Source organism: Oncorhynchus gorbuscha, linkage group LG06 (genome assembly GCF_021184085.1).
Source record: "Oncorhynchus gorbuscha isolate QuinsamMale2020 ecotype Even-year linkage group LG06, OgorEven_v1.0, whole genome shotgun sequence".
Taxonomy (NCBI): domain Eukaryota; kingdom Metazoa; phylum Chordata; class Actinopteri; order Salmoniformes; family Salmonidae; genus Oncorhynchus; species Oncorhynchus gorbuscha.
Window position 1 is genome coordinate 74,963,108 of NC_060178.1, and position 25,875 is coordinate 74,988,982.

General features: G+C 44.8%; 1 protein-coding gene across 1 annotated transcript in view; it reads right to left on the reverse strand.

Annotated features, from left to right (window-relative positions):
* LOC124038324 (anaphase-promoting complex subunit 1-like) overlaps nt 1-25,875 on the reverse strand; it is a 64,202-nt gene that overhangs the window by 22,915 nt on the left and 15,412 nt on the right. Inside the window, 15 exon segments of the mRNA XM_046354058.1 lie at nt 1,240-1,466; nt 6,066-6,244; nt 6,355-6,428; nt 6,891-6,927; nt 8,171-8,249; nt 16,274-16,422; nt 16,630-16,721; nt 17,828-18,099; nt 18,762-18,836; nt 19,152-19,250; nt 19,252-19,340; nt 22,875-22,935; nt 23,806-23,946; nt 24,505-24,642; nt 24,726-24,791. Of these exon segments, the coding sequence (XP_046210014.1) occupies nt 1,240-1,466; nt 6,066-6,244; nt 6,355-6,428; nt 6,891-6,927; nt 8,171-8,249; nt 16,274-16,422; nt 16,630-16,721; nt 17,828-18,099; nt 18,762-18,836; nt 19,152-19,250; nt 19,252-19,340; nt 22,875-22,935; nt 23,806-23,946; nt 24,505-24,642; nt 24,726-24,791 (1,778 nt within the window).

Genomic DNA, 25,875 nt, shown 5'->3' on the forward strand with positions numbered 1-25,875 from the left:
GAGACATGATGTCCCAGATGTGCTCAAATGGATTCAGGTCTGGGGAACGGGCAGGCCAGTCCATAGCATCAATGCCTTCCTCTTGCAGGAACTGCTGACACAGTCCAGCCACATGAAGTCTAGCATAAGGAGGAACCCAGGGCCAACCGCACCAGCATATGGTCTCACAAGGGGTCTGAGGATCTCATCTCAATAACTAATGGCAGTCAGGCTACCTCTGGCGAGCACATGGAGGGCTGTGCGGACCCTCAAAGAAATGCCACCCCATACCATGACTGACCCACAGCCAAACCGGTCATGCTGGAGGATGTTGCAGGCAGCAGAACGTTCTCCACGGCGTCTCCAGACTGTCACGTCTGTCACATGTGCTCTGTGTGAACCTGCTTTCATCTGTGAAGAGCACAGGGCGCCAGTGGCGAATTTGCCAATCTTGGTGTTCTCTGGCAAATGTCAAACGTCCTGCACGGTGTTGGGCTGTAAGCACAACCCCCACCTGTGGACATCGGGCCCTCATACCACCCTCATGGAGTCTGTTTCTGACCGTTTGAGCAGACACATGCACATTTGTGGCCTGCTGGAGGTCATTTTGCAGGGCTCTGGCAGTGCTCCTCCTGCTCTTCCTTGCAGAAAGGCGGCAGTAACGGTCCTGCATCTGGGTTATTGCCCTCCTACGACCTCCTCCACGTCTCCTGATGTACTGGCCTGTCTCCTGGTAGCGCCTCCATGCTCTGGACACTACGCTGACAGACACAGCAAACCTTCTTGCCACAGCTCGCATTGATGTGCCATCCTGGATGAGCTGCACTACCTGAGCCACTTGTGTGGGTTGTAGACTCCGCCTCATGCTACCACTAGAGTGAAAGCACCGCCAGCATTCAAAAGTGACCAAAACATCAGCCAGGAAGCATAGGAACTGAGAAGTGGTCTGTGGTCACCACCTGCAGAACCACTCCTTTATTGGGGGTGTCTTGCTAATTGCCTATAATTTCCACCTGTTGTCTATTCCATTTGCACAACAGCATGTGAAATTTGTCAATCAGTGTTGCTTCCTAAATGGACAGTTTGATTTCACAGATGTGTGATTGATTTGGAGTTACATTGGGTTGTTTAAGTGTACCCTTTATAATTTAAAAAGCCAGGTTGAAACTAAGCAGAATTTGGATATAGCCTGTAACATGGGCCCAGACAGCTTTTGAATGAGACTACGATAGCTGCAATCACTTGAACGATATTACTCACTTGTTCTCTTTCTCCTCTATGTACTCGTGGTCGCTGACCTCAGGCAGGTGAACCACACTGACCCTGACTGGTCGGGAGCTCTGGAGTAGACGTCTGGCCTCATGGACGCGCAGGTCCTGGCTCCAGATAAGACTAATTACGTCCTGGTTCAGATCTGTCATACCATCCTCCTCCTCCTCTGCCTCTGTGGTGGCTGGAGCCTCCAGCATCAGCCCCAGACCCACCGTCTGAGTACACACACACACACACACATAATGATCCAAGATGGCGTAGCAGTAAGTCGTCCTGTCGTGTCGTGTCCCCTGTATATATAGTTTCTTTTTCGTTTTTTTTTTTTTACATATTTTTCTTCACATATCTCTTTAAAACTTTTTGCTAAACCTAAGCTTCCAAATACTCTCCTGCAACCCGCCTCACCCAATGTAGCTATTTTTCCTAAAGTATTTATATTTACTTTGGAACCGGAACCCCTCAACTGAAGCTCAACTGAAGCTAGCCAGCTAACCACCAGCCATGCTAGCGGTCTTCAGCTAACTGGTCATCAGCTAACCTTCAGCCCGGAAAGCTCTCGCCATTTCGAACAACGCGACTCTAACCAGAGCATAACGGACCTACTTATTTTTCATCACCGGATTCTTCCCCGGATTCCCACCGCAAACGGAACATTTTTCAGCTGGATCTTCACAACTAGCTATCTAGCCATCTATGAACTGTTAGCTTGCTAGCACAGGCCTGCTAACCGTCTGCATCGCCGCGTCCCAAACACCCATATTTACTTTCTATCTCTTTTTGATTTTTGATTTGTTTATACCTCCCGGAAACCTGCCTCACCCAATGTGATACGGAATTGCTATTATTTTTTATTTTTTAGAACACACTCAAGAACCCCCAGAAGCTAACCAGCTAACTAGCTACAAGCTATTTAGTCATTGTTAGTTTTTTTAACCTGGATAACACTCGCCAGTCCAGCTTCCCTGCCCCATCCACCGCTGCCCCCTGGACACTGATCTCTTGGCCACATAGCTAATGCACGCTGGACTGTCCATTAATCACGGTACTCCATTCTGCTTGTTTGTTTTATCTGTTGGCCCCGTTGCCTAGTCAACGCCATTTTACCTGCTGTTGCCGTGCTAGCAGATTAGCTGTTGCTGTCTAACCTACTGTTTTAGCTAGCTCTCCCAATTCAACACCTGTGATTACTGTATGCCTCGCTGTATGTCTCTCTCAAATGTCAATATGCCTTGTATACTGTTGTTCAGGTTAGTTATCATTGTTTTAGTTCACAATGGAGCCCCTAATTCCACTCTTTATACCCCTGATAACTCCTTTGTCCCACCTCCAACACATGCGGTGACCTCACCCATTACAACCAGCATGTCCAGAGATACAACCTCTCTCATCATCACCCGGGGCCTGGGCTTACCTCCGCTGTACCCGCACCCCACCATACCCCTGTCTGCGCATTATGCCCTGAATATATTCTACCATGCCCAGAAACCTGCTCCTCTTATTCTCTGTCCCCAACGCTCTAGGCGACCAGTTTTGATAGCCTTTAGCCACACCCTCATACTACTCCTTCTCTGTTCCGCGGGTGATGTGGAGGTAAACCCAGGCCCTGCATGTCCCCAGGCACCCTCATTTGGTGACTTCTGTGATCGAAAAAGCCTTGGTTTCATGCATGTCAACATCAGAAGCCTCCTCCCTAAGTTTGTTTTACTCACTGCTTTAGCACGCTCTGCTAACCCTGATGTCCTTGCTGTGTCTGAATCCTGGCTCAGGAAGGCCACCAAAAATTCAGAGATTTCCATACCCAACTATAACATCTTCCGTCAAGATAGAACTGCCAAAGGGGGAGGAGTTGCAGTCTACTGCAGAGATAGCCTGCAAAGTAATGTCATACTTTCCAGGTCCATACCCAAACAGTTCGAACTACTAATTTTGAAAATTACTCTCTCCAGAAATAAGTCTCACACTGTTGCCGCCTGCTACCGACCCCCCCTCAGCTCCCAGCTGTGCCCTGGACACACAAATCATCAAGGAACCCACCAGGTACAACCCTAACTCTGTAAACAAGGGCACCCTCATAGACGTCATCCTGACCAACTGGCCCTCCAAATACACCTCCGCTGTCTTCAACCAGGATCTCAGCGATCACTGCCTCATTGCCTGTATCCGCTACGGAGCCGCAGTCAAACGACCACCCCTCATCACTGTCAAACGCTCCCTAAAACACTTCTGTGAGCAGGCCTTCCTAATCGACCTGGCCCGGGTATCCTGGAAGGACATTGACCTCATCCCGTCAGTTGAGGATGCCTGGTCATTCTTTAAAAGTAACTTCCTCTCCATTTTAGATAAGCATGCTCCGTTCAAAAAATGCAGAACTAAGAACAGATATAGCCCTTGGTTCACTCCAGACCTGGCTGCCCTCGACCAGCACAAAAATATCCTGTGGCGGACTGCAATAGTATCGAATAGTCCCCGCGATATGCAACTGTTCAGGGAAGTCAGGAACCAATACACGCAGTCAGTCAGGAAAGCTAAGGCCAGCTTCTTCAGGCAGAAGTTTGCATCCTGTAGCTCCAACTCCAAAAAGTTCTGGGACACTGAAGTCCATGGAGAACACGAGCACCTCATCCCAGCTGCCCACTGCACTGAGGCTAGGTAACACTGTCACCACCGATTAATCCATGATTATCGAAAACTTCAATAAGCATTTCTCAACGGCTGGCCATGCCTTCCGCCTGGCTACTACAACCTCGGCCAACAGCTCCCCCCCCGCAGCTCCTCGCCCAAGCCTCTCCAGGTTCTCCTTTACCCAAATCCAGATAGCAGATGTTCTGAAAGAGCTCCAAAACCTGGATCCGTACAAATCAGCTGGGCTTGACAATCTGGACCCTCTATTTCTGAAACTATCCGCCGCCATTGTCGCAACCCCTATTACCAGCCTGTTCAACCTCTCATATCGTCCGAGATCCCAAGGATTGGAAAGCCGCCGCAGTCATCCCCCTCTTCAAAGGGGAGACACCCTGGACCCAAACTGTTACAGACCTATATCCATCCTGCCCTGCCTATCTAAGGTCTTCGAAAGCCAAGTCAACAAACAGGTCACTGACCATCTCGAATCCCACCGTACCTTTTCCGCTGGGCAATCTGGTTTCCGAGCCGGTCACGGGTGCACCTCAGCCACACTCAAGGTACTAAACGATACCATAACCGCCATCGATAAAAGACAGTACTGTGCAGCCGTCTTCATCGACCTTGCCAAGGCCTTCGACTCCGTCAATCACCATATTCTTATCGGCAGACTCATTAGCCTCGGTTTTTGGGATGACTGCCTTGCCTGGTTCACCAATTACTTTGCAGACAGAGTTCAGTGTGTCAAATCGGAGGGCATGCTGTCCGGTCCTCTGGCAGTCTCTACGGGGGTGCCACAGGGTTCAATTCTCGGGCCGACTCTTTTCTCTGTATATATCAATGATGTTGCTCTTGCTGCGGGCGATTCCCTGATCCACCTCTACGCAGACGACACCATTCTATATACTTTCGGCCCGTCATTGGACACTGTGCTATCTAACCTCCAAACGAGCTTCAATGCCATACAACACTCCTTCCGTGGCCTCCAACTGCTCTTAAACGCTAGTAAAACCAAATGCATGCTTTTCAACCGATCGCTGCCTGCACCCGCATACCCGACTTGCATCACCACACTGGTTGGTTCCGACCTTGAATATGTGGACACCTATAAGTACCTAGGTGTCTGGCTAGACTGCAAACTCTCCTTCCAGACCCATATCAAACATCTCCAATCGAAAATCAAATCAAGAGTCGGCTTTCTATTCCGCTACAAAGCCTCCTTCACTCACGCCGCCAAGCTTACCCTAGTAAAACTGACTATCCTACCGATCCTCGACTTCGGCGATGTCACCTACAAAATGGCTTCCAACACTCTACTCAGCAAACTGGATGCAGTCTATCACAGTGCCATCCGTTTTGTCACTAAAGCACCTTATACCACCCAACACTGCGACTTGTATGCTCTAGTCGGCTGGCCCTCACTACATATTCGTCGCCAGACCCACTGGCTCCAGGTCATCTACAAGTCCATGCTAGGTAAAGCTCCGCCTTATGTCAGTTCACTGGTCATGATGGAAACACCCATCCGTAGCACGCGCTCCAGCAGGTGTATCTCACTGATCATCCCTAGAGCAAACACCTCATTTGGCCGCCTTTCGTTCCAGTACTCTGCTGCCTGTGACTGGAAAGAATTGCAAAAATCGCTGAAGTTGGAGACTTATCTCCCTCACCAACTTCAAACATCAGCTATCTGAGCAGCTAACCAATGCTGCAGCTATACATAGTCTATTGGTAAATAGCCCACCCATTTTCACCTACCTCATCCCCATACTGCTTTATTTATTTACTTTTCTGCTCTTTTGCACACCAATATCTCTACCTGTATATGACCATCTGATCATTTATCACTTCAGTGTTAATCTGCAAAATTGTAATTATTTGCCTACCTCATGCCTTTTGCACACATTGTATATAGACTCCCCCTTTTTTTCTACTGTGTTATTGACTTGTTAATTGTTTACCCCATGTGTAACTCTGTGTTGTCTGTTCACACTGCTATGCTTTATCTTGGCAAGGTCGCAGTTGCAAATGAGAACTTGTTCTCAACTAGCCTACCTGGTTAAATAAAGGTGAAATAAATAAAAATACAAAAATAAACAAACACACACGAAACAGAAACATTAACTCTAAATCCACAAGGTTGTAAAGGATGAAGACCAAACCATCCAATAACCCCAGAAACTCACACTTACAGTTTTGCCTTTGGCCACGGTCACTTTGTGTGCTTGTTTGGTGAGATCCTGTCGCCCAATCAACAGGCAGACGTCCTCTGACCAGTCAGAGCAGGGTTGCTCTCGACACTGGTAGATAGCATCTCTGATGGGCAGAGCCACACCAAAGGGCACAGATTCCAGGTCTTTCAATGTGAAACCTAAATACAACACATGAATGTAAAAATAGTCTCACACCAGCAAATACTCCATAGCATAGCAATAACAGACAGGCTGTGGAGATTTTTCTAGGCCTGATGTAAAGTCTTACCTTCTGATGTTAGCCAAACCACAAGCTTTACAGCCAAACTTTCATTTGGAGCATCAGGCTTCATACAGCTCGGTCTGGAAGAGAACAGGGATTACATTTCTCCGTCTCAAGTTGGAAAATCATGGTTAAAATGTTAGGACAATAGTCTAGTTTATAGCTGTTACTATTACTAGAGGTATATTTAAGCAATATACCACAGCTAAGGGCTGTTCTTATGCCCGACGCCTCGTGGAGTGCCTGGATACAGTCCATAGCTGTGGTATATTGGGCCATTTATCACAACTCAAGAGGTGCCTTACTGCCATTATAAACTGGTTACCAACATAAATATAACAGTAAGCATGTATTTTGAGTCCTACCCATTGTATATTGTCTGAAATACCATGGCTTTCAGCAAATCAGCATCCAGGACACAAACTACCCAGTTAATAAAACGGAGTGAACCCTTCTTTTGGCTTTATGGGAAAATGCTTTATGGGGAATAAAGAGTCTATAAGAAGGAAGTGATTCAGGATGTGCTCCTGGTAAGTTTTTACCTCCTCAAAGCTGATTCAATGACAGTCTTCTTCTGGCCTGTGAGAGAGAGAGACGCCACACGAGTGCTGTAGTTCAGTTGTCACAATAAAGGAATTGTGAAATGGGTCAGAGAAAACAGGAGAATGACAAAGCCTCAATCGTCACCATAATGCCCATACTCGATTCCAAAATGCCATTCAGATTATCATGCTTGCAAATAATGAAGCTTTACATTTACAGCGCTACTTCAAAGGACATTTCTTTGGAAACTTCATTAAAAGGGCAATCTGCAATTGCTACACACATTTTCGGACTGACAAATTAAAATGCCATGTACCCATTGATTCTTGAAGAATATAAATTATAAATGCCTCATGAGCGTAGTTGTACCCCAAAATAAGCTTGTTTAAATATACTTCGTTAACGAACACTATATATAGTTTTAACCATGTTTTGAAGCTATCATTTTAATATCATGGATGGTCAGTCTATGAATTTGAGCGTGGTTACAGTTCTCCAGCCCCATCCCTCAGCTTTTTACAGAAATTGGGCAGGGAGAGCGCTTTGCTACTGCTGATAGCAGCCCCTTTAAAAAAGGTAAAAGTAACAATAGCCAAATGAAGACTTGACTTAAAAGGATACTGCAAGACTCTGGCATTTGTTTTGCTTCCCCAGGGTCAGATGAACTCGTAGATACCATTTGTATCTGTGTGCAGTATGAAGGAAGTTAGCGGTTGGTTTGCGAGCTAATGCTAACTAGCATGGCATTTAATGCTAACTAGCATTAGCACAATGACTGAACATTTGATTTATTTTAACCTTAATTTAACTAGGCAAGTCAGTTCAGAACAAATTCTTATTTACAATGACGGCCTACCCCAACCAAACCCGGACGATGCTGGGCCAATTGTGCACCCGCCTATGCGACTCCCAATCACAGCCCGGGTGTGATACAGCCTGGAATCAAACCAGGGACTGTAATGATGCCTCTTGCACGGAGATGAAGTGCCTTAGACCGATGCGCCACTGTGGAGCCAATAGGTACGCCGTTCATCTAACTCTTGGTAAGTAGAACAAGGCCTTAAATGCCAGAATCTCTCAGTCTCTCTTTAAACAAAAAAAACAGGACAGAGACAGCATGGCAGTACCGTCTTACAACCTCTTCCCTCATGTGCGGAAATGACTGACCGATGTGACATGCATGTGGGGACGCGTAAGGCACGTGGGAGGCATGTCCCAGGGATGGTTGTTCGTTATCTTGGGCACACACCGCTCAGTAATCAGACACACACAAACCCACCTGCAGAGAGCTTGGCCAGATACTTTGACACATCAACTGAAGTTGCGTTGTCATCTCCAATGATGTACAGGGCATAGCTCTGAGGGAGAGGTAGGACAGAGAAACAAACGTCAGTGCCTGGCCTATTGAAACAGAGACAGAGAGATGCTTAGTGTGCAAGAGAGAGTGAGAGACAGGGGCAGAGAACGAAAGGGTGAGTGTGCAAGTAAGAATAAACAAGAGAGAGAAGGTAAACGAGAGTGAGAGAGGGTCAACGAGAGTGAGAGAAAGAGAGAGTGAGAACGAGACAGTGAGGGGTAAAGAGAATCTGTAATTGCATGACAGGCTGTCAGTCTCTCATCGGTGACGTGCGTCACCTCACTTAGCCTGATGGAAGGAGACGCACAAGGCCAGGTCATCAGCACAGTCCCCCTGATCCACCTACACCTAAACCGCTAGTGATTCAGCCCTCCATCCGACCAGGGCTTAATTATGGCAGAGTACACAGACAAAAACACACATACACAAGCGTGCACCCACACACACAGTCTCACACATGTACAGTGCATTTGGAAAATAGCCCTTGAATTTTTCCACGTTTTGTTACATTACAGTCTTATTCTAATTGATTAAATAGTTTTTCCCCCCTCAATCTACACACACACACACACACACACACACACACACACATACCCCATAATGACTAAGCAAAAACGGGTTTAGGCATTTTTTAAACTGAAATATCAATTTACATAAGTATTCAGACCCTTTCTTCAGTACTTTGTTGAAAGGGGGATACCTAGTCAGTTGTACAACTGAATGAGTCTTCCGCATTTAACCCAACCCCTCTGAATCAGAGGTGCGGGGGGCTGCCATAATCAACATTCACATCTTCGGCGCTCTGGAGCAGGTTATTGTCAAGGATCTCTGTACTTTGCTCCGTTCATCTTTCCTCGATGCTGACTGGTCTTCCAGTCCCTATCACTGAAAATCATCCCCATAGCATGTTGCTGCCAACACCATGCTTCACCGTAGGGATGGTGCCAGGTTTCCTCCATATGTGATGTTTGACATTCAGGCCAGTAATTAATCTTGGTTTCATCAGATAAGAGAATCTTGTTTCTCATGGTCTGAGAGTCCTTAAGGTGCCTTTTGGCAAACCCCAAGTGGGCTCTCATGTGCCCTTTACTGAGGAATGGCTTCCGTCTGGCCAGTCTAGAAATAAAAGGCCTGGTTGGTGGAGTGCTGCAGAGATGGTTGTCCTTCTGGGAGTTTCTCCCATTTCCAGAGGAACTCTGGAACTCTGTCAGAGTGACCATCAGGTTATTGGTCACATCCCTGACAAAGGCCCTTCTCCCACAATGGCTCAGTTTGGCCGGGCGGCCAGCTCTAGGAAGAGTCTTGGTGGTTCCAAACTTCCTCCATTTAAGACAGATGGAGGCCCCTGTGTTCATGAGGACATTCAAGACATTTTTTGGTGCCGTTCCTGAGATCTGTGCCTCGAGACAATCCTGTCTCAGAGCTCTACGGACAATTCCATCAACCTCATACACAGTTGAAGTCGGAAGTTTGCATAGACTTAGTTGGAGACATAACTCAATTTTCAACCACTCCACAAATTGCTTGTTAACAAACTATAGTTTTGGCAAGTCAGTTAGGACATCTACTTTGTGCAACAAGTAATTTTTCCAACAATTGTTTACAGACTAGCAATTTCCAAACACCTTAAGGTACCACGTCCATCTGTACAAACAATAGTACGCAAGAATAAACACCATGGGACCGAGCAGCCGTCATACCGCTCAGGAAGGAGACGCGTTCTGTCTCCTAGAGATGAAGGTACTTTGGTGTGAAAAGTGCAAATCAATCCCAGAACAGAAGCAAAGGACCTTGTGAAGATGCTGGAGGAAACAGGTACAAAAGTATCTATATCCACAGTAAAATGAGTCCTATATCGACATAACCTGAAAGGCCGCTCAGCAAGGAAGAAGCCACTGCTCCAAAACCCCGGTTTGGGGACAACAGCACATGGGGACAAACATTGTACTTTTTGGAGAAATGTCCTCTGGTCTGATGAAACAAAAATAGAACTGTTTGGCCATAATGACGATTGTTATGTTTGGAGGAAAACAGGGGATGCTTGCAAGCCAAAGAACACCATCTCAACTATGAAGCACGGGGGTGGCAGCATCATGTTGTGGGGGTGCTTGGCTGCAGGGGGGACTGGTGCACTTCACAAAATAGATGGCATCATGAGGGAGGAAAATTATGTGGATATATTGAAGCAACATCTCAAGACATCAGCCAGGAAGTTGAAGCTTGGTTGCAAATGGGTCTTTCAAATGAACAATGACCCCAAGCATACTTCCAAAGTTGTGGCAAAAATGGATTAAAGACTACAAAGTCAAGGTATTGGAGTGGCCATCACAAAGCCCTGACTTCAATCCCATAGAAATGTTGTGGGCAGAACTGAAAAAGTGTGTGCGAGCAAAGAGGCCTACAAACGTGACTCAGTTACACCAGCTCTGTCAGGAGGATTGGACCAAAATTCACCCAACTTATTGTGAGAAGCTTGTGGAAGGCTACCCGAAACGTTTGATCCAAGGTAAACGATGCTAGCAAATACTATTTGAGTGTATGTAAACTTCTGACCCACTGGGATGTGATGAAAGAAATAAAAGCTGAAAAAAAAAAAAAAAATCACTCTACTATTATTCTGACATTTCACACTCAAAATAAAGTGTTGATCCTAACTGACTAAAGACAGGGAATTTTGACTATGTTTAAAATGTCAGGAATTGTACAAAAAATGAGTTTAAATGTAAGGTGTATGTAAACATCTGACTTCCAACTGTAGATAGGTGTGTGCCTTTCCAGATCATGTGCAATCAATAAATTGAATTTACCACAGGTGGACTCCAATCAAGTTGTAGAAACATCAAGGATGATAAATGGAAACATGATGCACCTGAGCTCAATTTCGAGTCTCATAGCAAAGGGTCTGAATACTTACATAAATATTTATTTTTAATACATTTGCAAAAATGTCTAAATAACCTGTTTTCCCTTCGTCATTATGGGGTATTGTGTGTAGATGAAAATAAATAATTTACTACATTTTGGAATAAGTAACAAATACATATGTAACCAAATGTGGAAGTTAAGGGGTCTGAACTTTCCAAATGCACTGTACATCCCTTGTAAAGACATAGGGGACGTAACGATTCACCGATACGCATACAAGTGTGTCAACTGGCTGGTCGGAGCTCAAACCAATCCAAATTAAGCATGCATGGTCAGAAAACCGATTAAAATGTTAGGAATTGCAGGTTCACTGTTTTTTACTCATGTTTTATTTTAAAAAATACATCTGTGTGTTGTGCATGCATGCATGCAAAGGATATGACAGTCATAAGAGTTGTGCACAGTGCAGGAGGCAGCTGTTTGTGAGGTACAGTGCCTTCAGAAAGCATTAACACCCCTAGACTTTTTCTCCATTTTGTTAACAGCCCAAATTTAAAATCAATAAACATTTAGATTTTGTCGTCACTGGCCTACACACAGTATGCCACAATATCAAAGTGAAATTATGTTTTTAGAAATGTTTACATATTAATTGAAAATGAAAAGCTGAAATCTCTTCAGTCAATAAGTATTCAACCCCTTTGTTACAGCAAGCCTAAATAAGGTCAGGAGAAAACATGTGATTAACAAGTCACATAAGTTGTATGGACTCACTATGTGCAATAAAAGTATTTTTCATATATCCCCAATTTAGTGATATCCTATTGGTAGTTAGTCTTGTCCCATCGCTGCAACTCCCTCACGGAGAGAGGCAAAGAGCCATGAGAGCCATGAATCCCCCGAAACACAACCCTGCTAAGTCGCACTGCTTCTTGACACAATGCTCACTTAACCCGGAAGCCAGCCGCACCAAAGTGTCAGAGGAAACGCTGTACAACTGGCAACTTAAGTCAGCATGGATGCGTCCGGAACGCCACAAGGAGTCGTTAGAGCGCGCGATGGGACAAGAACATCCCGGGCAGCCAAACACTCCCATAACCCGGATGACACTGGGCCGATTGTGCGCCGATTCATGAGTCTCCCTGTCGTGGCGGGCTGTGACACAAGCCTGGGCTCAAACCTAGGTCTGTAGTGACGCCTCTAGCTTAGACCACTGCGCCACTCAGAAGGCCCCCAATAATAATGTTTAACATTTATTTGTAAAGAATGTCCTACCTCATCTCTGTACCCCACACATACAATTATCTATAAGGCCCCTGAGTCAAGCAGTGATTAGTCACAATGACCAGAACAGTTTTCCAATGCCTCACAAAGATAGGCACCTATTAGTAGAAGGGGGAAAGTAAAAAAGCAAACATTGAATTTCCCTTTGAGTATGGTGAAGTTAATCATTAATTACACTTTGGATGGTGTATCAATACACCCAGTCACTACAAAGATACAAGCCTCCTTCTTAACTCAGTTGCCAGAGAGGAAGGAAACCGCTCAGGGATTTCGACACGAGGCCAATGGTGGCTTTAGAATAGTTAGAGTTTAACGGCTGTGAAGGGAGAAAACAGAGGATGGATCAACAAAATTGTAGTTACTCCACAATACTAACCTAATTGACTTTGAAAAGGAAGCCTGTACACAAAAAAACTCCAAAACATGCATCCCGTTTGCAACAAGGCACTAAAATAATACTGCAAAAAATGTGGCAAAGCATGAGGAAACATGAGTTGATGGCGGCGGATGAATAGCACAACAATGGCCTCAGGATCTCTTCAGGTATCACTGTCGATAAAATGCAATTGTGTTAGTTGTCCGTAGCTTATGCATGCACACACCATAACCACACCGCTACCATGGGGCACACTGCTCACAACGTTTACATCAGCAAACCGCTCGCCCATACACGCTGTCTGCCACCTGCTCGGTACAGTTGAAACCCGGGATTCATCCGTGAAGGGCACACTTCTCCAGTGTGCCAGTGGCCTTTGAAGGTGAGCATTTGCCCAGTGAAGTCAGAAATGACACTGAACTGCAGTCGGGTCAAGACCCTTGCAAGGATGATGAGCATGCAGATGAGCTTCCCTGAGACGGTTTCTGACAGTTTGTTCAGAAATTCTTTGGTAGTGCAAATCCAGTTTCATCAGCTGTCCGGGTGGCTGGTCTCAGACGATGCCTGCTGGTGAAAAAGCCAGATGTGGAGGTCCCGGGCTGGCGTGGTTACGTATGGTCTGCGGTTGTGAGGCCGGTTGGATGGACTGACAAATGTTCTAAAACAACGGAGGAGGTTTATGGTAGAGAAATGAACATTCAATTCTCTGGCAAAAGCTCTGGTGGACATTCCTAAAATTGCACGCTCCCTCAAAACTTGAGAGCTCTGTGGCATTGTGTTGTGTGACGAAACTACACATTTTAGAGTGGTATTTTATTGTCCCCAGCACAAGGTGCACCTGTGTAATGCTGCTGCTGTTTAATCAGCTTCTTGATATGCAACACCTGTCAGGTGGATGGATTATATTGGCAAAGGAGAAATGCTCACTAACAGGGATATAAATACATTTGTGCACAAAATGTGAGAGAAATAAACTGTGTATACAGATCATTTCTGGGATCTTTTATTTCAGCTCATGAAACATTGGACCAACACTTTACATGTTGCGTTTATATTTTTGTTCAGTGTAATTTTCTGGGTCATTGTTACCAAATGCGCTGTAGAAAATTGTTGTGTAACCTACCAGACTGGATGAAACTTACATCAACTTCTGATAGGGGTTTTCGATCATTCCGATTTAATGTACATTGTTCAGGTTCACAATAAGAAATCGTTTTGGAAGTTTTGCTTTAAACAGTCGGTGTATTTGTTCATTTTTACATGAACAGAGTAATTTCATAAAGGACAGCAATAATATTTGCGAGCTGTGCATGGTTGCACTCATTGGTCAGAGTGTGATAAGCTCTCTAAAATTCCTACCAGTCTAAACAATTCACTTTTGAGACGGGGGTAAAACACAAAGTAGAATTATATTAATTTGTATAAATGCCATTGCTAATGTCTGAAGATAAATATTGACAGGACTAGCGATGGTGAGATGGTGTAACTGAGTCAGGTTTGTAGCCCTCCTTGCTCATACACGCTTTTTCCAGTTCTGCCCACAAAATTTCTATAGGATTGAGGTCAGGGCTTCGTGATGGCCACTCCAATACCTTGACTTTGTTGTCCTTAAGCCATTTTGCCACAACTTTGGAAGTATGCATGGGGTCATTGTCCATTTGGAAGACCCATTTGCGACAAAGCTTTAACTTCCTCACTGATGTCTTGAGATGTTGATTCAATATATCCACATAATTTTCCTCCCTCATGATGCCATCTATTTTGTGAAGTGCACCAGTCCCTCCTGCAGCAAAGCACCCCCACAACATGATGCTGCCACCCCCGTGCTTCACGGTTGGGATGGTGTTCTTATCTAGGAGACAGAACGAGTCTCCTTCCTGAGCGGTATGGCAGCTGCGTGGTCCCATGGTGTTTATATTTGTGCACTATTGTTTGTCCAGATGAAGGGTCAACTTACTTGGTGTCCACATCAACAACAAACTAGAATGGTCCAAACACACCAAGACAATCATGAAGAGGGCACCACAAAGCCTATTCCCCCTCAGGAAACTAAAAAGATTTGGCATGGGTCCTCAGATCCTCAACAGGTTCTACAGCTGCAACATCAAGAGCTTCCTGACTGGTTGCATCACTGCCTGGTACGGAAATTACTCGGCCTCTGACCGCAAGGCACTACAGAGCGTAGTACGTATGGCCCAGTACATCACTGGGGCTAAGCTGCCTGCCATCCAGGACCTATATAACATGCAGTGTCAGAGGAAGGCCCTAAAAATTGTCAAAGACCCCAGCCACCCCAGCGGTACCGGAGTGCCAAGTCTAGGACAAAAAGGCTTCTCAACAGTTTTTACCCCCAAGTCATAAGACTCCTGAACAGGTAATCAAATGGCTACCCAGACTGTTTGCATTGTGTGCCCCACCCAACCCCTCTTTTTACACTGCTGCTACTCTGTTTATCATATATACATAATCACTAATTATAGTCATATACATATTATAGTCATATACATATCATAATATGTACATATTACCTCAATTGGGCCGACCAACCAGTGCTCCCGCACATTGGCTAACCGGGCTATCTGCATTGTGTCCCGCTACCCACCAACCCATCTTTTACACTACAGCTTCTCTTTGTTCATCATATATGCAGTCACTTTACATACTACCTCAATCAGCCCGACTAACCGGTGTCTGCATGTAGAATTAATTATAAGTCTGTAAAAGATTGTTGGAAAAATGGCTTGTGTCAAGCACGAAGTACATGTCCTAACCGACTTGCCAAAAATATAGTTTGTTAACAAGACATTTGTGGAGTGGTTGAAAAACGAGTTAATGACTCCAACCTAAGTGTATGTAAACTTCCAACTTCAACTGTATGTAGATGCCCGTCAAATCGAAGGAAAGGAGAGATGCACATCCCTAGTCCCTCTGATTGGCATGAAGCCCTATATCATAGCCCTTTGACATTTAAGCAGTGTGTGTGTGTGTGTGTGTGTGTGTGTGTGTGTGTGTGTGTGTGTGTGTGTGTAAGCTTGATGACCCCTTTTAATTAGGAAATCTTGTTTGAACAGAAATTGCCATTGGCAACACAGGGGCTAGGGCCCGCAAAGCAACCCAGGGAGTAGAATGTTTATTTAGAACACAAACGGCTACGTGTTGACATTGGTCACTCAAAATATTCAGGAATTATTTGTTGTCCAACAGTGTATTTACATAACATGTCAGTCAGGTGGTGAGGTCATCTAGATGCGCACACATGCTGTAGCTAACCAAGGTGATGGGAAATCTACTTTCCTCACACCAAAACCAAGGACAACGTAAATAGTAATTCCCTAGTAGGGTTTTCATTCGTCTGTGGCACCCCCTATTGGAGATGCCTATATCGCAACCCAACTCTAAAACTCCCACCTTATATACATAACCCTAGCGATAGATGGTTCCATCAATTGCCCTTGTCATCATGAGGAAAAGATAGAAAAGATAAGACGATGATAGCATACCAGCACCAGTAGTTTGGTTCTCTCACAGATGCCGGGCAGATAGGGGAAGGGTGCTACCTCCTCACCCCTCAGACAGCTGCTGAGCCAGCTGAACACACACGGAGGCTCCGCCCTCAGGAAGGATGGACGCTGCATCTGCTCCATCTGGGCTGCAGGAAAGGGAGGGGCCACAGAGACTGTCATTCAAAGTGTCACAACAGGCTCTGCAACTACACACACCTGTCCTTATCACACAGTCAGACCATCCTTTCAATCAATATTAGGAAAATGAAAAGCCAAAGTGGTAGTAGACATGCCCTCTCTTCTATGTGAGCAGAGGGGACTACACATGCTTTAGAGGTTGATTTGCCTCTTACCCTGATCTATGATGCAGGACTCCTTGAATGTGGTGATGAATGAGGGGTAATCTCGCCAGTACAGATCGATATACTCCTCCAGCTGCAGATCCCTTTTAATAAATAGTACAACAATTAGCAGGTCATAAGAGGAGCTGTTAATCTAACCTGAGCCATTGAATCAATACTTTTAATATCCAACCTGCTCTACCCTCACCGTGAAGCACTTACACAGACAGCTAAACACAACCAGATAAACCAATCAGAACTATGACTAAGCGAACACCCACGTAAACGTCTAGTACTAACGTGGGGGTTTCAGGCTGGGTTAGATGTAGTGAGGTCCTTACGGTACAGGCCTAGACGGGTTGCCAGATTAGTCTGTGCTTTAGCTACTGTATCTCTTTGTACAGTATGTATGGCAATGACAGTGAATACAATTATTCATTGGCTGAAACACCAACTGTTGTGTCAACCAGCCTGGTAATACTAAATGACCAGGACAATAAAACAAGGCCAAATAAGCACTAAGCAATTCAAGCGCCAGTTGATTCTCCCACTTCAGCTCTTCTTTTAAACGTAAAATGGGACTGTTGACGAGGCCACATGACACACTTGAAACCTTTAAATGCCATTTTCTTATCCTGGTAATATTAACGTTTTAGGAGAGACCAAACTCATCAGGTTTTATTGAGCTGTGACTCATCGGACATACTTCTCCATTTAAATGTTTAACAGCTTCATGAAATTGTTGTGTTCGTTCTGAATTGAAAAGATGCACCTGCGACCTGTCGCTTTAGTTCGCCTCTGAATGGCTATCGCTATCCAACTGACAATAATAAATCCACAACATTTAACTGGAGTCATTTGAAAGTAATTCTCTCGTGGACAGGATGTTGTCCAGGTGTCCGTCAACAGACTGTGGGATGTAACAACTAACGAGAAACTTGGTTCTGGTGTGCAGATTTCTTCAATTATTATTTGGACAAACTACGATTTCACATCTCTTGAACTTCAGAGGGAGAGGGGACATTTGGCGCATACTTTGTCTGAGAGTTTATAGTCATGTAGACCTTCACTAGTCTCATTAGTATATTTTCTTTTCTCATCTCCCCAGAACCAAATTGAGCATCTGACGCAATTACGCAAGGTTTAATTTATGGGTTTCCAAGATTATTTAAGAGCGTTAACCTAGATTGTGAAGACAGAGCACCAATACCTGGCCAACTGTTGCAGAAGGCCCACCAGTGATCGCCCCCCACTCCTCTGCAGCTCGTCCAGCTTCAGCTCCTCATAGAGCAAGTGCAGCACGTAGAACAGGGCTGGGATGTGGGGGAAGAGTGGGGCAGAGGGGTCCAGATGCAGGGCAGGGGTGGAAGACAGAGACTCTTCACAGCCAGAGGTGTCGGTGGACTCCAGACTCACAGCACCACACCCATGCCTGAACACCACTTGTCTGTGGTAGTCTGAGCACCACATGTAGTCCCAGTCCTGGTGGATTATATGCATAGACACACGCACAAAGCCACACAGAAACACTCACACTTTAATGAAATGCATACACAGAAACAGGGCCCAAAGCCACACATACAAAAAAGTCAGTGGATTAAGGAACAATATTTGTGCCTGGTCTGAATCAGCAGTTTCCCAACATGCACTTCCTTTCTTAAGTAACAGCTCTCAGCCAGAGGGTTAACTCTACACGACACCTCCCCAGTTCAACTGTGCACCCTTAACCCTGGGCCATGACCCCTTCCAGGATTCCATGCTACAGCACAGCACCACTTTCCCTCCACAACACCACTAACATTCTACATGAATTTATAATGCAGAGGGCAAACGGATGAAGGAAAGAAAGACTACAGGTTATTTATCAACCTAACCCTAATCTTCAATACTTTTGTTTTTTTATACATCTATAAATCACAAGTGCACTTGGAGTAGATTTCAACCATTTCAAAGTAGTGGTCTGTATATGAATTCAACATATTACTGAAATTCTTATTATGAATGACAGAAAAGCAAATTCACTCATAAGTTGACCTCATCGCTACCTCCTTTTAGCCTCTGTCTGGATTCAGAGCTTGAGTGTAACATGAATAGTCTTGTGCTTTCCACATAAAGAATGGTCTACGGGGGTAACCCCTACCTACCTCATCAGACCCTGTGTCCGAAGGCCGGGCCTTCTTTGGTGCAATCACAGGAGAGAGGGGCACTTCAAAATGGAGCTGTGGGGGGAACAAAGGTCAAGAGCATGGTTGGGCTACAGACCAAATAACCATCTGATAAACTACATAGGTCCTTCCTGTGTTGCCTTGCCAACCAACCATTTGTGGCTTAGTCTCTATGTCTGGATTTCAAAGATGTGCAGGCTTTGGTGACATCAGTATGACCTAGATTGAGGCACTTCTATGTACTTGGGTATAGACTGTACATTCAGGAAGACTATCCTGCACTGTGACTATCCTGCATGGGCTCTGCACTGTATACTTTAAGTCACTCTCTCTCTTGGGAATGACAGCACTGTTGCCAAGGCGACTCACGTTACGTGTCCAACCCAGCCGCTCTGTGTTGTAGCCCATGAGAGTCATGAAGCAGGTGACAAACAGGTTCCACTCCAGGTGTGCGCTGGGCCCCCCGGGGGGCATTGTAGATGTTGTACCACTTTATCAGCACTTTCATGGCTGTTTCCTTGGGCAGGATGAAGCGCACCGCCTGGAGGCACTTCCTCACTACGGACACGAGGAAGCATATGTAAGACAGTGCACAATTACATCCATTTCACACAGGAAATTGACATATGTATCAAACTTGTGCTGATTTGTAAAACTTTTATTTTGTTTTTTTAAAGTGGCTTGGTTAAAAAAAAAAGATCTACACTGAACAAAAATATGAATGCAACATGTAAAGTGTTGGGTCCCATGTTTCATGAGTTGAAATAACATGTCACGTAAAAGTTCCATATGCAAAAAAAGGCTTATTTCTCTCAAATGTTGTGTACAAATTTGTTTACATCCCTGTTAGTGAGCATTTCTCTTTAGCCAAGACAATCCAGCCACCGGACACCTGTGGCATATCTAGAAGCAGCTTAAACAGCAGCCACCTTGTGCTAGGGTGGATTTACCCCTTTACAGTTCACAACACACTGATGTCACACACAGATGCACACGACTCTTGGCTGCAGTGAGAAAGCAATCACCATCTGAGCCCATTCAACATGTCCTAGATTTACCTTTTTTATTACTTCAAAACATATTTTGGGGGTTTTCACACGCTTACAAATTATGTTTTGATTCTTTAGCGACTGTTAAGACTGTATTTGGTTGTGATCTTTGTTAAATAACTATTTAGGATGCAGCAGTTGTTAGCTAGAATGCTAACGGTCATTGACATAGGCTGTAGCAAAAGCCAGCCAAAGAGCCATTTTACTGGTTGAAGTGTTTAAGTACAATGAAATTAATTTGCGACAAACATTATTTTAGGCAGGACATTCATACAAGCCTTAAAATCCTATTAGAATCCTAAAGTAGTGTGAAATGCACTCAATACATTTTTTGTGGTTGTTGCTGGTGTTCTATAAGAACTCCCCTGTGTTCTGCCACCACCTTGTGCGTGTCTCGTGCAGCAAAGTTTGAGCAATGTCTCGTGCAGCAATGTTTGAGCAATGTCTCGTGCAGCAATGTTTGAGCAATGTCTCGTGCAGCAATGTTTGAGCAATGTCTCGTGCAGCAATGTTTGAGCAATGTCTCGTGCAGCAATGTTTGAGCAATGTCTCGTGCAACAATGTTTGAGCAATGTCTCGTGCAGCAATGTTTGAGCAATGTCTCGTGCAGCAATGTTTGAGCAATGTCTCGTGCAGCAATGTTTGAGCAATGTCTCGTGCAGCAATGTTTGAGCAATGTCTCGTGCAGCAATGTTTGAGCAATGTCTCGTGCAGCAATGTTTGAGCAATGTCTCGTGCAGCAATGTTTGCAAACACAGAAAGGAGCTTCATAAAAGGCCACTCGAAAATGTGCCGATTTGTCAAACAACACCAGATGTCTCAAGTTTTGAAGGAGTGCGCAATTGGCATGCTGACTGCAGGAATGTCCACCAGAGCTGTTACCAGAGAATGTCATGTTAATTTCTCTACCATAAGCTGTCTCCTCCAACATCGCTTTTCGAGAATTTGTCAGTATGTCCAACTGGCCTCACAACCGCAGACCATGTGTACGGCGTCATGTGAACGAGCGGTTTGCGGATGTCAACGTAGTGAACAGAGTGCCCAATGGTGGAGTTATGGTATGGGCAGGCAGGCATAAGCTACGGACAACTAACACAATTTTATTTTATCGATGGCAATTTCAAACAGAGATACCGTAACAAGGTTCCTGAGGCCCATTGTCGTGCCATTCATCCGCCACCATCACCTCATGTTTCAGCATGTTCATGCACGGCTCCATGTCGCAAGGATCCATACACAATTCCTGGAAGCTGAAAATGTCCCAGTTCTTCCCATGGCCTGCATACTCACCAGAAATTTCACCCATTGAGCTTGTTTGGGGTGCTCTGAATCAACAAGTATGACAGCATGTTCCAGTTTCCGCCAATATCCAGGAACTTCACACAGCCATTGAAGAGGAGTGGGACAACATTCCACAGGCCACAATCAACTCTACGCGAAGGAGATGTGTCATTCTGCATGAGGCAAATGGAGGTCACACCAGATATGGCTGTTTTTCTAATCCATGCCCCCTTTTTATTTTTAAAGGCATCTGTGACCAACAGATGCATATCTGTATTCCCAGTCATGTGAAATCCATAGATTAGGTCCAGATGAATTTATTTTAAGTGACTGATTAACTTGTTGCATGTTGTGTTTATATTTTTGTTCAGTACATATATTCATTGTGCCTACATTGACATCAAATTACACGAAAGTCTGATTAGTGTCCGTGTCCTCTCCTAGGTCCACCCAATCAGACAGGTAATTAACTCCACCCGCAATCTCTAAATTGGACAACAAACTCCAAAAGGTCAAGGCAGAGCAGGAGAAATGCCATTTCATTAGACTGAGAAGTCCTGGCTTTTGGATCAATTAGGCACTAATATGTGGGAACTGGGAACAACAATACGCTATAATCAGTAATGGTTTCACAAAACAAAAGATGTGGGGTCAAAGAGTTGAAAGTTCAAGGTTTAAACAAAGACCTTAAAAAAACACACAAAAAGCCAATTAGGGTTGTAAGGCAAATACCGGTACACCCGAGTGCTCCATTTCCTCAATTACAGTGTAAAATTATACGCTATTACACTTATCTGCAGCTGGGTAGAAAGATGAGCCACAGCATGTTTTACAGTACATGCATGTACTGGTGGAGAAGGCTGCTTCAGCAGAGGCTCAAATGTCGCCACCAGAAAGACGTGTGAATCGTGCCTGGCTTCAGTATAGGTCGCCATACATGAAGTCTTTACAAAAAAAAGTACCCATCTTTAGATATTACTGTCACAAACGCAAGGAACCAAGGTTATATATATACCCACTTACTGACAGGTACAGAAATGGTCTTATGCTTAAGCAATAATTTACCTGAACACAGACTTCCATTATATACCAGCACCACAGAGCATGTCATTGGTCAGGAACAAAACGGATCAGAACTCTCACTCTCACTCTCTCACTCACACTCACACTCTCACTCTCACTCTCTCACTCACACTCACACTCTCACTCTCACTCTCTCACTCTCTCACTCTCTCACTCTCTCACTCTCTCACTCTCTCACTCTCTCACTCTCTCACTCCACTCCAGGGCCCAATCAAATCTTTGGCTGAATAAGGGCATGGGAATCCAACTACAACTGCCTAGCGTGGAGTAGCTGCTGTGGTGATGCCTTCGTAATGCTGTGGCTTACCCAGATAGAATGGAATGTATATAGTCACTGTGTGTGTACGTCATGTGGCATGCCAGGAGAAATGAGAGTGGGTGGGGTGGGGGATGTCAAGTGTGTGTAGGGGAATGGAGAGTGTGTAAGTACGAGCGAGGAACAGTGGGGTGGGGGATGTCAAGTGTGTGTAGGGGAATGGAGAGTGTGTAAGTACGAGCGAGGAACAGTGGGGTGGGGTCCCCTTAGGTTTACGTCAATGTGACAGCGGGAGGCTGGCAGCACTTAAACCCAATTTTCAGGCCATCAACGCTGGATGACTCAGCTGTGTAAGAAACCTAATCCAATACACAATATCTTGTCACACACATTGGTTTTGCACATTGTTGGGTTAAAACTTACCCATCTCTGAGGTAGCAATTTCAGGGATAGTTATCCTCAGCATTGTGCCGTTGCTTAGCTCCTACAAAAAAACAACAACATGAATCATAGGGATATAGATCATTTCACCATAAGTTAGAAATGTTTAAACGCTACCTTTCAGTCAACTCTTGAAAGCTTTGATCAATTAAATCATTTGACAGATGACATCAAGGGATAAAAAAAAATCAATCAATATGACATCATAACATATGCAGTTGGACTTTGACATTTAAAATCTTTAAAAAAATAAAATATTAAAACATCTCAAGAGGGCCTCTCTCAAAAGGGCTTGAAAATGACTGACAGGTCTGAGAGAAAAAGGTCCCTTGGCTGAGCGGCATGTCTTCACCGGTCTTGACAAAACTGCCCCTGCAGGTAGCGATGTCCACCAAGAGAATTGTAACCTTATTGGACCCAGTAAACACACTGACAGGCCTCTGGTGCTCAGTTCTGTACACAGGCTGAGCTTTTCTCCATTCCAATTCATCAAATGAAGCTGTTCAATTAGTGTCTGTTTAAAAAAACATTCACCCCTGGAGGTCTAAGTACTCACATACCAACCAGCCAGACTCAAACTCATTATAAACTCCACCTTTCATTCATATCAATACACACACACACCGACCCACCCACACCCAACCACCCACACACCGACCCACCCACCCACACACCCAACCGACCCACACACCCAACCACCAACTACTGACCCACATACACACCCAACCACCCACCGAGCCACACACCCAACCACCCACCCACCGACGACACCCAACCACCCACCGAGCCACAAACACCCAACCACCCACACCCACTGACCTCTACACACATACACACCCAACCACCCACCGACTCCCCCCATACACACACCAACTCCCCCAACCACCACACACCCACCGACCCCCACACACACCAGGGTGACTCTGCTGCTGACGGGGTCTCTGAGAGCGTGGATGTAGGGTACAGACTGTTGAAAGGTGTAGTCGCCCAGCCAGGAGGTTTCATGGTGCTTGGTGGAGCCCCTCAGCTCTGATACAGGGGAGGGCATGGCCACCTGGCCAACAGGAGTGGAGGAGGGACAAAGAATAACTCAGCTACCCAGGATGAATAGACACAATCAAGATCATTTGTGGCAAGTTAGGGGAACGAATCCATACACTTCAGCTCTACCTTCTAAAGCAATTCTGCAATGAATGCAACATATATTAAATTGATTCATCTACTGTTCGTTTCTCCCAATCTATTTCCTTAAACAGACGTCACACAGTCTGAAGTTGAAATCTAATTAGAGTATTGATCAGGATCCATAATAATAGTCTCCATTAGTTACTGGCTGGTCTACTGCAGACTAATACTGCAGCTTCACTCTACTGTCAATGGAGGGACGTCAGAGGGACAGCAGTTCTTCACTGTAATTCATATTGAGATTGCACCATTTCCATTACCAGTAACTACCTGCTTTCAGTTTGTTGGTTAGTTATACTCTGCCATAGCAATCTGACTTAATTTCCATGAGAGCAGCTTAATTATTTTGATGCGTTCATTGCAATTGCACTTATCATTCTAATAACCAACCCAATAGATATACACCCGTCTCAGGTGTCAGTGGTACCTCCTCTAGTCTTCCTATGTGTCTCCCTGTGGCCTTGGCGGGAGTGCTCACACTGTCCATGGGGGTACTAAGGTGGGTTACATGGTTGGACAGGCTGAAGGTGGGAGACAGGAGGCCAGGAACAAACACCTTGCTCACCTGTGGACAGAACACATTTTACCATTTGAACTTGCATCACCAATAAACACATTTAAACAGTGTGAGCACTACTTTCAAGTTACCCTTGTCACTCCAGTGTACAGAACCAAGCTTCCATTGGCTTCTAGAACTAGCATGGCATCTATATCCTGAGAGGAAAAAATAACAGTTTGAGATGAGACCAAACCAATGATGTAATTACAGTACACAAGCACATACAGTGTATTTGGAAAGTATTCAGACCCCTTGACTTTTTCAACATTGTGTTACATTACAGCCTTATTCTAAAATTGATATTATTATTTTTTTATCAATACACACACAAAATCACCTAATGACAAATCAAAAACAAATTTATATCATTTTTTGCAAATGTATAAAAAATTAAAATACCTTATTTAAGTTAGTATTTCAGACCCTTTGCTATGACACTCACAGGATGGTGTCGAGGCAAAGATCTAGGGAAGTGTACGTCTGCAGCATTGAAGGTCCACAAGAACACAGTGGCCTCCATTAAATGGAAAAAGTTTGGAACTAAGACTCAGAGCAATCAGGGGAGAAGGGCCTTGGTCAGGGAGTTGACCAAGAACCTGATGGTCACTGACAGAGCTCCAGAGTTCCTCTGTGGAGATGGTTTTCCTTCTGGAAGGTTCTCCCATCTCTGCAGCACTCCATCTGGTCTGATAAAAACAAGATTGAACTCTTTGGGCTGAATGTCAAGCTAGGAGACTAGTCAGGATCAAGGGAAATATGAACTGAGAAAAGTACAGAGAGATCCTTGATGAAAACCTGCTCCAGAACGCTCAGGAACTCAGACTAGGACGAAGTTTCACCTTCCAACAGGACAACAACTCTAAGCACACAGCCAAGACAACGCAGGAGTGGCTTCGAGTCTCAATGTCCTTGTGTGGCCCAGCCAGAGCTCGGACTTTAACAAGACCAAACATCTCTGGAGAGACCTGAAAATAGCTGTGCAGCGAAGCTCCCCATCCAACCTGACAGAGTTTGAGAGGATCCGCAGAGAAGAATGGGACAAACTCCCCAAATAAAGGTGTGCAAAGTTTGCAGCATCAAAACCCAAGAAGAACCGATGCTTTGATCACTGCCAAAAGCTGTGTCAACAAAGTACTGAGTAAAGGGTCTGAATACTTATGTAAATGAGATATTTCGGATATTTTTTATTTTATACATTTGCAAAAAAGTCATTATGGGGTATTGTGTGTAGATTCTTGA